General features: G+C 40.5%; 1 protein-coding gene across 1 annotated transcript in view; it reads left to right on the forward strand.

The window, feature by feature from the left end:
* Positions 1-17,206, forward strand: part of LOC115133249 (chemokine-like protein TAFA-5) — a 123,732-nt gene that overhangs the window by 30,408 nt on the left and 76,118 nt on the right. Inside the window, exon 2 of the mRNA XM_065021764.1 lies at positions 13,049-13,198. Coding sequence (XP_064877836.1) covers positions 13,049-13,198 — 150 coding nt within the window. The remainder of the gene's footprint in view (positions 1-13,048; positions 13,199-17,206) is intronic.

The following is a 17,206-nucleotide window of genomic DNA, read 5'->3' on the forward strand; positions in this document are numbered from 1 at the left end:
TGATCACTGTACAGCACTTTGAGATATCAGCTGATGTACGAAGGGCTATATAAATACATTTGATTTGATTTGATCACAAATATGTGATCGAATGCGGTAAAGGGTTAAATTGACTTAAAAGAACCCCAGCAAACATGCCCACATTGGCCGATGCACCTTTGCTATTTAATAGGAATTTATTTATTTTTTATTGATTTATTACAATTGGATTCAATGTATAAATTGCCAAATTTTTATAAAGGCACTTAGGGAACATGACACATTGTATCAGAAAGACAAACAAGTTGTTACTATCATACATATATATGTTTTGAACAAAAGAAATGCAAGTTTCTCATATGTCACATGCACTTATTTAAGTATTTTTAATAACCTTTTACTACATCAGTCACACGGAGTGATTCTTGGTTTTCTTTAACACACATGGTTATGGGCTTAAAAAAATAAGAGACCTGTACCATGTCAGATATAGAGTTGAAATGTATGTAATTTTGAGTTTGCATCCCAATATTACAGTTTTATACATCACAGAAGACTAAACATAGAAAGACATAGAAATTCCGTATTTTCGTCACATTATGAAAAATATTAATAGCATTCCACCCGTGAGGTCAAAAAGGGCGCTTTTGATAGTTGACTGCAGGAAAGGGCTACAGACTTCATCATTAACAAAAATAACTGTGTGCAAACCACACATCCAAATATTATAACAAGCCAACACCTCTAGCTGGGCTTGGTGTGGGCTAGCCCCTGTTGGGCTGGTATGGGATAGCATTTGTTGGGCTGTTGTAGGCTGGCCTGTGTTAGGCTGGTGTGGGATTGATGTGGGCTAGCCTGTGTTCAGCTTGTTGTGGGCTAGCCCATGTCGGGCTGGTGTGGGCTAGTCCATGCTCGGCTGGCCCGTGTTGGGCTGGTGTGGGCTTGGATTGGGCTAGACCGTGTTGGGTTTGGTGAGGGCCGGCCCGTATTGGGCTGGTGTGGTTCAGCCTGTGTTAATCTGGTGTAGGCTAGCCCGTGTTGGGCTGGTGTGGGCTTGGTGTGGGCTAGCCTGTGTTGGGCTGGTGTCGGCTAGCACATTTGGCTGATATGGGATCGGTGCACAGCAAATGCTCCAGTGTTAAATCTACACTGAGAGTCTTACATTGAACACTGGTCCAGGGCAATTTCACGGAAATTGAATTATGCTTTGACTTATAGAACCTATATAGAACACTTCAAATCTGAATTAGCTTATTTATTGTATTTTTATTCTTTCAAATAGTGCCTGAGCATTAGTGTTTACCTCAGTGTTTAACCTTGACATCAAACAAATTGTATTTGTCACATGTGCCGAATACAACAGGTGTAGACCTTACAGTCAAATGCTTACTTAAAAGCCCTTAACCAACAATGCAGTTAAGAACAAAAATAAATAAAAGTAACAAATAATTAAAGAGCAGCAGTAAAATAACAATAGCGAGGCTATATACAGGGGGTACCAGTACAGAGTCAATGCACTCTTCATGACTGTCTTGGTGTGCTTGGACCATGTTAATATCTTGGTGACGTGGATACCAAGGAACTTGAAGCTCTCAACCTACTCCACTACAGCCCTGTCGATGAAAATGGGGGAGTGCTCGGCCCTCCTTTTCCTGTAGTCCACAATCATCTCCTTTGTCATGATCATGTTGAGGGAGAGGCTGTTGTCCTGGCACCACACGGCCAGGTCTCTGACCTCCTTATAGGCTGTCTCTTAGTTGTAGGTAATCAGGCCTAACACTGTTGTGTCATCGGCAAACTTAATGGTGGTGTTGGAGTCGTGCCTATCCGTACAGTCATGAGTGAACAGGGAGTACAGGAGGGGACTGAGCACGCACCCTTGAGGGCCCCCCGTGTTGAGGATCAGCGTGGCGAATGTGTTGTTTCCTACCCTTACCACCTGGGGGCGGCCCGTCAGGAACTCCAGGATCCAGTTGCAGAGGGAGGTGTTTAGTCCCAGGGTCCTTAGCTTAATGATGAGTTTTGAGGGCACTATGGTGTTGAAAGCTGAGTTATAGTCAATGAATAGCATTCTCACATAAGTGTTTCTTTTGTCCAGGTGTGAAAGGGCAGCGTGGAATGCAATAGAGTGCAATTGCATCATATTCCAGTCTGAGCTAGTAAAATAGTCCTGTAGCTTAGCATCTACTTCATCTGACCACTTTGTTATTGACCGAGTCACTGGTGCTTCCTGCTTTAATATTTCTTGTAAAGTGGAATCAGGAGCATAGAATTATTGTCAAATTTGCCAAAAGGAGAGCGAGGGAAATCTTTGAACGTGTCTCTGTGTGTGGAGTAAAGGTGGTCTAGAGTTTCCCCCTGGTTGCACATTTAACATGTTGGTAGAAATGAGGTAAAACTGATTTAAGTTTCCCTGCATTAAAGTCCCCGGCCACTAGGAGCGCCACCTCTAGATGAGCATTTTCCTGTTTGCTTATGGCCGTATACAGCTCATTGTGTGTGGTCTTAACATTAGGAGTTTGAGTAATCTGATCAATTTAAAAAGATAGGTGTGAGAATGTTTTAAACCGTACCTATATGGGAAAATTTGTGCATGTCTATACTATTTTCTTAATAATCTTACATATACAGTACTGACATAGTTGATATCCTTGCCATGATTTCTGTCTTTCAAATAAGTATTTTCTGTAATTTTATTGAGTAGAGAGTAGGAGAATAGAAGGGAGTATGAGTGAATAGGCAGTGTATTGTATGGTACACAGCATATTGGCCAGTTTTACCTAGTGTTGTTTTTTCAGTTTAACATTTTTAGTGTTGATTCAGGAGTTAGATTAATTTAACACAAAGTGATGTAAAAGAGTTGAGTGTGATTGTATTCGACGTATGTGGCAAATAAAACAAAAGGTGTAGACTTTACCATGAAATGCTTATGAGCCCTTTCCCAGCATTTGCAGACAATCACAATCAATAATCAAATCCCCAGTATGCTCTATTGCATGTTGATTTTCACAACTGTTTGTTTTTCATGTACATTAATTGGTTGATTAGTGTTATGCTACACAAAAATAAATAAAATGCACTTTTCCAATCTGTTAGTAGTTGGATTTATTGTATCCCTTACTGAGATGGTTGTTCTAGTTTAGAGGATTTAGGTAGTCTCACTAATCAATATTTCTTATCCTGGCAGTCATTCTGAATGCAGGTTGCAGGTGATTAAAATAAAAAATGGTTGGATATTCTCTCTCTGGCTGGATTCCAATTGGATTACACTTTACAAGCCAGCATAATTTGACTTGCGTTCCGCATTGTGGCCTATAAACCAGGAGTTTCAATAGGCCCTCAAAGAAAGGCCTTATGATATATGTTATATATTTTCATGAAGAGTAACATTTTAAAGGTTAATTAGGCTGGTGGAACTGTACATATAGGGTTCTAGGGAGAACCCTTCAAAGATATAAGGGTTCTTAGTAGGACCGTTCATAGAGGGTTCTAGGAGGAACCCTTCAAAGATAAAAATAGTTCTACCTAGAACTCTCTAAAATGGTGCCGAATTGGATAGCCGGAGTTTTGTAACCTCCGACCCAACTTTGCTATTTTGTATTTAGTTTTACTGTATTTTCTTTAAATGTATCTGCTATCATTTCTTACAACCAACAATCATTTTTGAACATCAGATCTGCAGTTACTTACCTCAATTCCAGCTTTAACTTCGATTTAGCCTCATCTAGCCTGGGCTCTTTCTGTAATTCCGACCTAATTTTTGGCCTTACAGAGGCAAGAGAGGGGGGATCCTGTGAGATTAAGGCAAAGGGAAAACCGGTAATGATGTTACGTTTGATGCCGGAGCTCTGAGGCATGTGTCAAAATTGCTAAGCAGTGTACCTTGAAGTAGTGTGCCGATGCCTGTATCACGTTATCAGAAGCATGTGATCAATGACATCCAAAGCTTTGTTTCGTCAAACAACCTCCTGATTGGTTTGGTAGAAGCAGGTTCCACTAGTGTACACTGTGTTGATCAAAGCCTTGAGTATTGAACCTATTTTCGACACAGTTGGCTCACTTGATAGTAAGATGGATGACCTCCGATCGCGGATTTCCTACCAATGGGACTCCCGAAACTGCAATATTCTCTACTTTTCTGAAACTTGATGGATTCTCCAATCACCGTGCAGACAGGATAGTCAGGAAAGTCAACAGGAGAAGGGGTTTGCCTCTTCATTAACAACATCTGGTGTGCTGAATCGAGTGTGGTGGAAGTGTTGACTCATTGTTCACCCATCTTGGAACATCTGATGGTCAAATGCCGACCATTCTCCCAAATAAAGTGTAAGGCTCTGATTGTCCACCAGAGGTCACAATGTCCTTCTTCTTAGTTGTCCGTGGCTTCAATGCCTTGTCCTGTAGTCTTACGCAGAACTAACAGGATGGTGTATACTTTCACCCGTTCTGGAAGGCTGATCCTCTGAAGACAGCTAATCAGCTGTGCCGATGATCCCTAGTGGGTGATGAGAGTAGTGTAGTAGACGATGGTTTGAAGAGAGTAATAGGATGGTCCTACTTAAATTTACTTTCTTAGATACAGTACATAGAACAGCTACTCAGCTGTAACATTGATTGTGAGAGAGGCTACTTTGTTGTCTTCACCTTGTGTTGATTTCCAGGGTTGTAACCAATGGAGACCTACTCTGCAGCTTGAGTTCTTCTGGTCTGATATGTTAATTCTCAACTCATTCTTTATACACTCCGGTAAAAAAACGAGCATTCCCATCATGGTGACACGCTATTTGAGCTCCCTCGGGCATGGCTACTTACTGGGCAAAGTATCATCAAAACAACCCTGAGGCTACAGTTGAGGACAGGAACAAGTACAAGAAGTCCCACTCTGTCCTCCACAGAGTTATAAAACCAGCAAAAGGACAATATAGGAATAAGGTAGAATCCTATTACACAGGCTCCACGCCTGTTGCATGTGGCAGGGGCTACAGTCCACGGATTACAAAGGAAGACCCACCCTGACCAACAATACTTCTCTACCAGACAAACTCAATGCATGTTATGCACTCTTCAACAATAACAATGTCGTGCCGGGTGTGAGGGCCAAGAGGATTGGGTGATCTCGCTCTCCAAGGCCGACAATAAAGGTCTTCAATCAGGTCAACACCTGTAAGGCCGCGGGGCCCGACAGTATTCCATGGCGTGTTCTCAATTTTCAACCTGTCTCAGTCTGTAATCCCCACATGTTTTAAGATGACCACAATCATTCCTGTTCCCAGGAACTCTAGGGCTTCATCCCACAATGACTACTGCACTGTAGCAGTCAAATCTGTAAACATTAAGTTCTTTGAGAGGCTAGTTATGGCACATATCAACTAAATTATTCCAGTGACCTGGCAGTGTGATGCCGTAAACAACAACCTCTCCCTCAACATCAGTAAAACCAAAGAGCTGATTGTGGACTATAGGAAATGGCATCGGTGTCCAAATCACTAAGGACTTATAATGTTTCGCACAGTCGTGAAGAAGGCGCAACAGCAACTCTTTCCCCCCAGGAGGTTGAAAAGGTTTGTCATGTGCTCTCAAATCCTCAAAAGTTCTACAGTTGTACCATTGAGAACAACTTGACTGGCTGCACCACAGCTTAGTATGGCAATAGCACCCCCTTCGATCGCATGGCACTACAGAGGGTGGTGTGGACAGTGCTGTACGTTCCTCACACTGTCCATCTGCTCCGGTGGATTATTCAGGGTTCTGCTCCTGACCACTTTACAGCTCCCGACCACTGAACTCTTTAGTGGTGTGGCTTAGTTAATATGCAACGGACATGAAAAACCATTATCTCATTAGAAGATAAAATCACATTGCTATCTTTCCAAAAAACTTTCATACTTCATCATATATTTTATACCACATTTAGATATAAACTTGACAGATAGAATGCGTTTCCTTCCTAACTTACAGTATTTTCGTTATACAGTTTTTAATGACATCACAAAATGAAAAGCAAAATGACAGGATTAGATCCCCACGGACCATTCTTAACATTCCTATCTCATGAATATTGTTCCCAAAGTTAATTATTTTGCCGTTAGACTTTTTTGGTCAGCAAAATGTCTCTATAACAAAGGAATTCCTTTCCCAATACTGCAGGGCAGGAAAGACCCTTTTGCAGCACACAATTTATGACCGGGCGTTATGGTGTCAAAACCGGCACAACTCCCCTTTTCCTGTCATACATTTGCCAAGCTGATCTGGCACCTTTGATCCTCACCCAGGAGAGAGTCATGACAACACACACGCACACCCACTCAGATACAGTCATCATATACACTCTTGCTACTCTTTATCAAATATCCTGATGCCTAGTCACCTTACCATGTACATACTGTATCTACTTCTATCACTCCAGTATCCCTGCACATTGTAGATATGGTACTAGAACTGTCTGAACCTATGTATAGTATGCTTACATACTTTCTTGTGTTCTTCTTATTTTTATTTATTGTGTATTTTTGTTCTACCTTACGTCATATTTATTATTGATTACTGCATTGTTGGGTTTAGAGCTTGCAAGAAAGGCATTTCCTTGTGTGCATGTGACGTGCACCTTTAACTTCTGCCTAGAACCCTTCATGGAGAGTTTTAGGTAGAACGTTTTACAGTGTGTTCTATGAAGTACCCTACATAGAGGGTTCAAAGGTTTCCACCTAGCACCAAAAATGGTTCCCTTATGGGGACAAACTGAAAAACTCTATATGTTCTACTTAATACCTTTTTTCTAAGAGTACTGTATTCACACACCATCAACATGCTTATGTTTGGAGATTCATCAATCAAATTCTATTTATTGCCTGCATTTACCACAAAGTGCAACCTGTGCCTAAACTCCCTAAATAATTGAAATTGTGTCCAAGACAACAGAGGTAAGTAAAACAACTAACTCCATGGTTAGAATGAAACATAAAAAGGAATATGACTTGCAGTGCATACTGTCTAACTAGCAAGGCTACAGTTTTTGCCACACTTCCCTGAAGGACATTATGTATTTCGGTAAAATGTAGTCGAATGCGTGTGTGATGGATTTCTCATCACAGATATCGCCAAGACTTTGTAGAAGTTGCTTATCTTTGGCTGTACTGCATGAATGTGTTATGAATGTGTTCTGTTCTGCCCTGTCTTGTTGACCATTGACTGGGTCAGGGTGAGGAGGGTGCAGAGTAGTGCTGCTAGCCCTCTGTGATCTCTCATCTCTGGCTATATAGAGCCTGTACTTGCAGAAGCTGAGTCCTCTTCCCATACAGTAGAGATTGATAGTGAACGAAAGTCACTGGAGTGGCCTTATCTGCTCTGTAACACACTGCTATTTTGTTGCTGAGGGGCTCAGAGTAGAGGCTTTTTTTATAGGCATTGTAATTTTGGAGGGAAAATACTGTACTCCAGTGCATCGTTATCTAGTTTGAACTCTACTACAGTACCGCCTCGAGGGGCTACATGTGGCACAAGATGCCAAGAATGTAAGTGGTAATTAGCAAAATAATGTTTTTCATTCTCTTCGCTTCTGTTTTTTCCCCCAAGTCGAATCTGGAGTCGGAATTTACATTTGAATTTAATAGAATGGGAACTGGAAATACTGAAATGGGAATGTAAAAAATACAGAATACATAGAGTGAGTCCTCTACATGACTTCAGGCAGTTTTTGAAACCATGTAATTTTCTGTTCATTTATGACCTTGTTTACATTTTCCTGGCCGATTAAAAAAAACACATGAACCACTCAACTTATAATAGCAAAGCATTGATTAGTCAGATTCACACTTAAAGATGCTCACGGTGAATTTTTTTTGAAGTGCAGAAAAAAAAGTCTAGAGCATTTCTTCCTCACAAAAAATGGACGAGCAGACTTCTGAGACCGTAGGGGCCCAAAGGCGTTGACAGGAACGTAAAATCAATCACGCATTCCGTCCTTGTGTACTCGCTGCTGCGCCAGACGTTTGTCAAATGACACGGTACAAAAGAACAATCCTAATGTGTTTCTGGGATCGCTCAAAGAAATAACAAAGCACAGGAACATATGAATAATCTTGCTGTGTATTAAGTTGTATGCCTGGCCAAGTTAATCCATCTTAACTGTGGATGGAGGTTTCATTTCCCTGAAGGGCCAGACATATACATTTTAATCAGCTATCTCGCGTGCCAGGATGACAACAGGACAGAAAAATCATACATCAATCGGGCTAACATTAGTTTTGTTCAAGCCATTTTAACAATGTGTCTCAGTATATGTGACTAGCGGTGTCCATCCATTCTTGGGTGGATTATTCAGTCTCATAGAGAAGATTGTGTATTGGACACCATTCTTTTAATTCAAAGCCCTGAGATGGATGCAACACAAAATATATTCTTCACACCGACTGCAGTGCTCAGTTCTTAATAATTAGGTGTAATTACCCATCACCAGCACACAGAGGAATCTGTTTGGAATGTAGATGACCCCTCATTAACAGTAAAACAGTGCAGTAAGACTGGAAAGGTACTCTGCCTAGCTAAAAGCAGCAGGAGATATTCATAAAAGTCACTCTTGCTCTTTGTGCCTCTATGACACAATGTTCTCCAGCACCAAAGTGAACCACATGTTGTATATAATGAGACAGTGGTGGACATGGAAATGTTCTCATTTTCAGTGAACAAATAAATTATTATTTCACAGGGGGCTCTGACAGAGGGAGAGACAGTGAGTGGCTCCTTTGTAGAAGAGTGTAAAAATAAAAACTAACTCTGCTGCTGTGCCTGATGCAACGCACACATGCCAAGTCATTATCCTGCATCACCCGGAGAGGCAGGGAGGAAGAAGAGGAAGAGGAGGAGGGGTAGGAGCAGGGAGGGCATTAAGTGTAAAACGTGATGTGATGAAGATAAGGGAGAGAGGAAAGGAGATGTGCAGTGAGTTGAGGAGGTGAGTGAGTGAAGTGAGAGGCGATGAAGAGCAGAGGAAGATAAATGAGAAGAACAACGAAGGGAGGAGGAAGTTAAGTGAATTGTGCGATGAAGAGCATAAGAAGTCAAGTTAGAGAGGGAAAAGAAATAGGAGAAGGGAGTTAAGAGAAACCCGGGATGAAGAGCAGAGCAGAGGAAATGAAGGGAGAGAGGGAGAAGAAAGAGGAGGAAGTTAAGTGACACGTCTGATGAAGAACAGAGGAAGACAAGGGTGAGAGGGAGAATAAAGAGACAGGGAGGAGGAGGAAATTAAGTGAAACACCTGATGAAGAGCAGAGGAAGACAAGTGAGAGAGGCAGAAGAAAGAAGAGGGGGAGAAGGGGGAGGATGAAGGAAAATCATGAGCTCTCACATTGTTCCTTAGTCATAGGCCCCTGCTGGGAAGGACACAGTCAGAGATTAAAACCCCTTTTCGTACATTATGACATGGTGCAAAGGCAGCCGACATCACATCCCCATCAAAAGCAATCGCAACGCACACAAGACATCACAAGTTATAGCAAGGCATTACAGCCATGTGTTCTGTCTCTGCAGATCTGTATCCATTTATCACTAAAGACACAGGTAGGTGCTGATAAGTGCTGGCTGTATCTTTTCCTCCTGTCTTTACAAAGAGAGAACTACATTTGGCTCTTTTAATGTGGGAACTGCAAGTGTACAGTTACACTGTTAGATGTTTTTGTAATATTCAACAGTATGATACTGTATGAACTGAATACAGTAGATTACTGTAGAGTGCACAGTAAAATACTGTACATTTGTTTTACAGCCCACTAAGACCTTTCTGTAATTTTAACAGTAAAACACTTTGGAATGCACAGTAAAATAGCGTAAATGTGTTTACAATATTAATTATGTTGCAATTTGGGGAAATGTTTTGGACGGAGACAGTCTCTGGCTCATTAACATAATTTAAGGCATGCCTTGTAAGAGGCAATATTTGTTGCAACCGTGAGTGAGAATGTATTTTAGGATATCTAAAAACCTTGTCCTGAAACACTACAGTATCTTACTGGCCAATTGATGACAGTAATTTACAGTAATTCAAAATACAGTACCATACTGCATGTTTGAACTTCCAAAAACCTTTTGAGCACGATTGGGTGCATGGTATTGTTGTTTCCCACTCAATAACATGTTTTGAGGTGTGTTTTCTAAGAGGCTATATTTTTCGCACCTGTTAGTGAGAGTGCTGTACCATTTTAGATGATATGTGGTACTGGTTATCCAGCAATCACATTCATATAAAGAACAGATCAGTGGCAGCAAGTTGCAAACCGTTATTGGTAGAGAGGTTTAGAAGCCTAAGGCCTAAAGTGCAAGTGGTATAAATGCCAAATATCAGTTTGTATGCTGTAATATATAGGCCTAATTAAATATTCTCTATTAGCAATTGCCACTCAACAATAAAGTACTATATTGCTGTTTTTCTATATATTTACTGCAGTAAACTGAATATAATGCCGCATTGTGGAGAAATATTGTGGGAGGAGAAATAATCAGTGTCTCATTAACATTTTTTAAGGCGTGCCTGCCTTGTAAGCGGATATATTTGTTGCACCCGTTAGTGAGAGTTCTGTGCCAAATTAAGTGATACACTACATGGCAAGAACTATGTGGATATTTGCTTGTTGAATATCTCATTCCAAAATCATTTGCATTAATATGGCTTTGTTCCCTGTATTAGTATCAGGTGTTTGATGGGACTATGGTGTGATAAAAGTTTTTGCTAAATTAACTAAATATAAATTAACAATGGGGAAGTATTATTCCAATGAAATCTACCCTCAAAACAAGGCCAATAATAATAACCAGTGTTCTTTGCAGTTTATTTTGGCATGTTCATTTTCACATATACATACATTTAAATGTTGGTCATTTAGCAGACAGTCTTATCAGGAGTGATTTTACAGTCAGTGCATTCAACTAAGAAAGATAAACAACTAAATATCACAGTCATAGAAAGTTAAACGTTTCTGTAACATTTACTGAGAATGTTGTCGCTTTTCGGGGCGCTACATGCAAATGTATTTCTGTATTTAAAAATACTAAATGTTAATGTATTTCACTGAAAAACATTTCAACATACAACTATTTTGTAGTTTATTTTTGAAATATTGATCTTTATGGTATTTTGTAATTGTGTTTTATAATATTTGCCCATCCCTGACTATCTGTTTAGCCACTGCATGGCTTCCTTCTTTCTACAGTGTGCACAGATCCATGCATAAATTGATTGGCTACTTCAAACATAGGGTTATGTAAACTACCTAGTTTCCTCTTTGTAACATGCTGTAACACAGTATGGGTTTGTTTACCTCTCTCCACCTTGACAGATGCACAGGCTAAAGCATATGCAAGTGAGCCATATCATGTACAAAGTGTTCACGCTGGTATATATATATGTATATATATATATATACCAGCGTGAACACTTTGTACATGATATGGCTCACTTGCATATAATTACAAACTGATATATATATATATATTTTTTTTTTAAATTGTTCATCCTGAAGATTTGGAAGTGAAAAACACATACACTGTACATCCTAGTGTGCGGTAAAGTAGTGTACACACAGACACACACAAACACTATATGCATTTAAAGTTGTAGGCGACCCCTATCGGCACACCGTTCCACTGCAAATAGGTCTCCACAGCATTCTAGCATCCTGGTCTTGATGGATCACTATTACCCTGAGAATGACCCGTTAGTTGAGTTAATTAATTTCTGTGGTGACTAAGGGCCAAATTAAATCACACCTCTGACCCTGTAGCCAATCACAGTTATCCCTTCCTGGCACTGTTAACCCTCGCCGGATGACACATGGGGCTCCTAACACAGACCAGGGTTAATGGGTGAGCAGCAAGGGGAGGGAGTCACACAGGAGTGTGTATATATACACTACCGTTCAAAAGTTTAGGGTCACTTAGAAATGTCCTTGTTTTTGAAATAAAAGCAACAAAAAAATTGCCCATTAAAATAACATCAAATTGATCAGAAATACAGCGTAGACATTGTTAATGTTGTAAATTACTATTGAAGCTGGAAACAGCTGATTATTAATGGAATATATACATAGGTGTACTGAGGACCATTATCAGCAACCATCACTCCTGTGTTCCAATGGCATGTTGCGTCAGCTAATCCAAGTTTATGATTTTAAAATTCTATAGGCTTTAGAAAACCCCTTTTCAGGTATGTTAGCACAGCTGGAAACTGTTGTTCTGATTAAAGAAGCAATAAAACGGGCCTTCTTTAGACTAGTTTAGTGTCAGGAGCATCAGCATTTGTCGGTTCGAGTACAGGCTAAAAATGTCTAGAAACAGACTTGTTCTGAAGATTAGGTACATGAGTTAATGGTTCCACTGAGTGTGCCTCAAGCACCACTTTTAGTGTGTAAGCAATTGTAAAAAAACAACAACTGTAAAGACCACTTCATTAATTCAGGATTCCTATTTGACTCAGCCATGCCTCCTTGCCCGTTCAACATATCCTAATCTCCCACCCCTTCTAATGCGACCAGCCCCGATGCGCCTCCGTCTTTGCGCCCTGCTCTACTACAAAGGTTCTCCCTGCAGACAAAGGAGTTCATTAAACTTGACCCCAAAAAGACCCTTTCTTTTTTTAGGAAGTATGCGAGGCACAGACGTTCGCTTTGCCTAGCGGGGTTCTGCTTGGAACAAACAAAACCTTGTATGCGGACGCATTTAGGGTATAACTAGCCCCTCAAAGAAAGGCCTTATGGTATACTGTATGTAATGGATTGGCATAAAGAGTTAAATGTTGTTAATAATGTTGGTAGAACTGTTCATAGAGGGTTCTAGGAAGAACCTTTAGAGGATGAAAGTGTACTTGGTGGAACCCTTCATAGAAGGTTCTTGGAAGAACCATATACAGAACTCTAAAGGTTATAGTTAGAACCCTCTGCAAAGGTTTCTACTTAGCACCAAAAAGGGTTCTCCTAAGGGGACAAACTGAAGAACCCTATATGGTTCTACTTAGCACCTTTTTTCCCAAGAGAGTATGTTCTGCCACTCTGACAATGTATTTTCTATGTGATGCCACTTCCAGGTCAACTGGCGGCAGGGACATGTGAGATTGTGATGCTGGACAGGGACAGCAGTCAGCCCAGACGGACCATCGCCAGACAGACTGCACGGTGCGCCTGTAAGAAGGGACAGATCGCTGGGACGACAAGAGCCATGCCAGCCTGTGTGGACGGTAAGAGCTTTTTACATACTTTAGAACAAGTCTGGAGTGATCCCTTTACAGTATGTGGTCAAGTATTTGGAAAATGTTGTGGAAATTCAGTACTAAGAGAGATTTGATAATTTCTTCAAACAACCATCTTTATTTAATATTGATTAATAATTGCAATAATGAGGCTGGTCGACCCCACACCCTTGAGTGTTGGACCGAGTAACCTAACCTTTACACAAATGCAGAGTACTATATAAAGCTGACACTAAAAATGCTTAGTCATGATTGGTTCCACCCATCCCATGATGCAGGCATCATAAGCCACTCTGGGTTCATCCTGTCGTTATCTGCAAGTGGGTTGTTGTCTTAACCCCACCCTGGCTTAGTTTCTCTGATGCAAGAATGATTTTAGACAATGAGGGATTGTTCTACTCCCAAGCCAACCCTTAGTTAAACACATTCTTGTCTATGTAATGCAGTCTTTAACTCATTTGTCAGCTCAAGCCATCTCTGGTGACTGACTATACACCCAGATTAGCTGCAGAGAACTAGAGTGGAGACAATAAAAACACAGACACTAGTAGGACATAAATGTCTTGCTATTAGTTAAAAATGAATAATATCAAATAAATCTGGTAAATATGTAATTTTTCCCTCACAATATACAGGTGGTGTGTAGACCAGAGTTGGACATATTAGCCACTGAAATAAGCTTATGCTATCACCGATACTGAAGATACATTGCAGATTCAAACATTCAAACTAACCAGTACATTTTGCAAGCATATAGTAAGGGTTGTGATTGCATTGTTTTTGTCAGAAAGACTGCTGGAAGAGCTCAGTGATGTCATGTCAGTGAATCATTTCTTATACCTTATGCTTCACATTATCTGATGCTTTGGCATGGATACGTCCGTGAAATCTCTCTTATGTTCTTGTCGTTATCAAGTTACCTTTGACGTTCCTACTGTCAGCAGTGTCAGTATGCCGTGAATGTAACACATTTTTCCTATTCCCCCCAAGCCAATGCCTCTGCTATTTCTCTGATGGCCTCAGTGTGTGTGTGTGTGTGTGTGTGTGTCTAATAGTGAGTAGAAGGACTGACATCATGACATGTAATCCCCCACCACATACACCTCACCCCGAGCGCACTGCGTCGACACAGGGGTTTGAAATTTGTGTCATGGCCTTTGTGTCTGGTTCCGCTCTGTCCCCTAAAACCAGTGTTATTTGTTCTGTTTCTTCCTGGATCACACACAAGGAGTAGCCAGTCCACTGGAAGAGAATACTTTTTTTTTTTAATTACTGAAATCTAATTTGTTTATCTTATTGAGTTCTCAAAGTCTGGGCCAGTATGGTAATTTCCCACATTTAAATTGATACAATCTGAGTCTTTCCCGTCCAACACAATCCCTGTCCTTAATGTGTCAAGTCTCAATCTCTACTCCTGACGGTCACCTCTCGAGAAGGATAATCCAAATGAGACCCATCACAACCAATGCAGCCGAATTCTGGAATTGAATCCTGATAGAAATTCTGCAAGATGATCTATCCAATGAGTCAGCTGCAACATACTGAATCCTCAGAATAATATATTATCTGTTTACTCTCTGTATTGCCATTACAAAATAGTTATTCTGTTGGTTGAGTGCTACACATCTCGGAAGCAGTTTGTTCAAGTGGAGGACAGGATACATTTAATCTTCCCAACTGCCCAGTTTTATAAGTCCTATCATTCCACCCGGTCCGCAAGGAGACAACAAACACCGACAATAAAATCCTCTTCAGACACAATCTCAATTCCATGTCAAAATATTCCTCTCAGCACAATTGATCCAGATTCACAGGGGGCCGATGTGATGTTTTTAATGTGTTGCATAAATACAGACTCCCCTTATGTCATTTTACTCTCCTGATCCCTTTATTTACTTGTAACAATGTAAGAGTCTATCTATTGATATCCATCAAGGCAGGTGAAAAAGAGAGCAAGGCTTCTTTTGCCCGAGCAGTGTGGGGTTGGAGTGGACGGGCCCCTACACTGATTAAGAGGAGAGCTCGTTGAGGGGCTGAGGACAGAAATATTGTACCCTCTCCTCGGTTGGTCCGAGAGAGGAGAGGCCGATGAGGGTGTTTGTATGAATGTACTAGGCTCTAAATTACAAAATAATCATTGGAAGCACAACATCAAATTTAGGAGCACCAGAAAATAAGATTTTAAAATCAATTGAGATATAGCCTATATGAATTTGAATGAGATATATGTTGTACCCTGTAAATACATTTGTTCATTATTATAAAAAGTTAAAATGTTGATACGAATAACTGTCATTTAAATTTGTATTTATTTATGTTTATTTCACCTTTATTTAACCAGGTAGGCAAGTTGAGAACAAGTTCTCATTTACAATTGCGACCTGGCCAAGATAAAGCAAAGCAGTTCGACACATACAACAACACAGAGTTACACATGGAGTAAAACAAACATACAGTCAGTAATACAGTAGAAACAAGTCTATATACGATGTGGGAAAATTAGGTGAGATAAGGGAGGTAAAGGCAAAAAAAGGCCATGGTGGCAAAGTAAATACAATATAGCAAGTAAAACACTGGAATGGTAGATTTGCAGTGGAAGAATGTGCAAAGTAGAAATAAAAATAATGGGGTGCAAAGGAGCAAAATAAATAAAATAAATACAGTAGGGAAAGAGGTAGTTGTTTGGGCTAAATTATAGATGGGCTAAGTACAGGTGCAGTAATCTGTGAGCTGCTCTGACAGCTGGTGCTTAAAGCTAGTGAGGGCGATAAGTGTTTCCAGTTTCAGATATTTTTGTAGTTTGTTCCAGTCATTGGCAGCAGAGAACTGGAAGGAGAGGCGGCCAAAGAAAGAATTGGTTTTGAGGGTGACCAGAGAGATATACCTGCTGGAGCGCGTGCTACAGGTGGGTGATGCTATGGTGACCAGCGAGCTGAGATAAGGGGGAACTTTACCTAGCAGGGTCTTGTAGATGACCTGGAGCCAGTGGGTTTGGCGACGAGTATGAAGCAAGGGCCAGCCAATGAGAGCGTACAGGTCGCAATGGTGGGTAGTATATGGGGCTTTGGTGACAAATCAGATGGCACTGTGATAGACTGCATCCAATTTGTTGAGTAGGGTATTGGAGGCTATTTTGTAAATGACATCGCCGAAGTCGAGGATTGGTAGGATGGTCAGGGTATGTTTGACAGCATGAGTGAAGGATGCTTCGTTGCGAAATTAAAATGTAATTTGTAGATTGAGGTTTTTAAAAGCACTATTTTCATATTGAGATACATTACATTGAAAATTGTACACTGGCTCTTTAAGAGTGTCATGTTTGTGATGATGACATGCAAGACATTCATTGTTATGATCATTGATTTCCTGAACAAGCTATCCCTATTCCTTTCTTTCTGTGCCCCAAAATATTTGGATATACTGGTAAGGTTACCAGCTTGTTAGCTAGCTAGCTAATTAGATAACGAGCATGACTGAACAACGTGTAAAACCAATGAGGCCCACGAGTAGTTTTAGAACTGCCTGCGTCATAGTTTTTGAATGTAAAATTACACGTTGTTCAGTCATGCTCGTGGGCCCCAACCTCTCACAGGAAGAAAAAAACATTGCTCTGGTAAAATGGGTCAGATCTTTTGAAGTGTTTGTGCTAGAAACACACCGTTCTCATTGTATTAATGATGCAAGCATGGCTCTAACGAATCTGCACTCGGGAAACAACGGTAGTGTGAAGCCTTATCGTTACAGCAATTATTATTTGAAGAATAATAATTGAATACTAAAAAATATATAATTTTCTTACCCAAATTAAAACTCCAGGTTGCACAGTGAAATATTTGGTTGCACTTTAAAGCTGTGTGTGTGTGTGTGTGTGTGTGTGTTTTGCATGTGTGTGTTGGCTATTGACACTGACAACACTACCCCTAATGGTGTGGGTTACACACTCAACATGACAAAGTGGGTCGGAGACAGTCTCCAATTGGCCTCTGGTGTCCCATG

The sequence above is a fragment of the Oncorhynchus nerka genome, linkage group LG8 (assembly GCF_034236695.1).
Source record: "Oncorhynchus nerka isolate Pitt River linkage group LG8, Oner_Uvic_2.0, whole genome shotgun sequence".
Lineage (NCBI taxonomy): Eukaryota > Metazoa > Chordata > Actinopteri > Salmoniformes > Salmonidae > Oncorhynchus > Oncorhynchus nerka.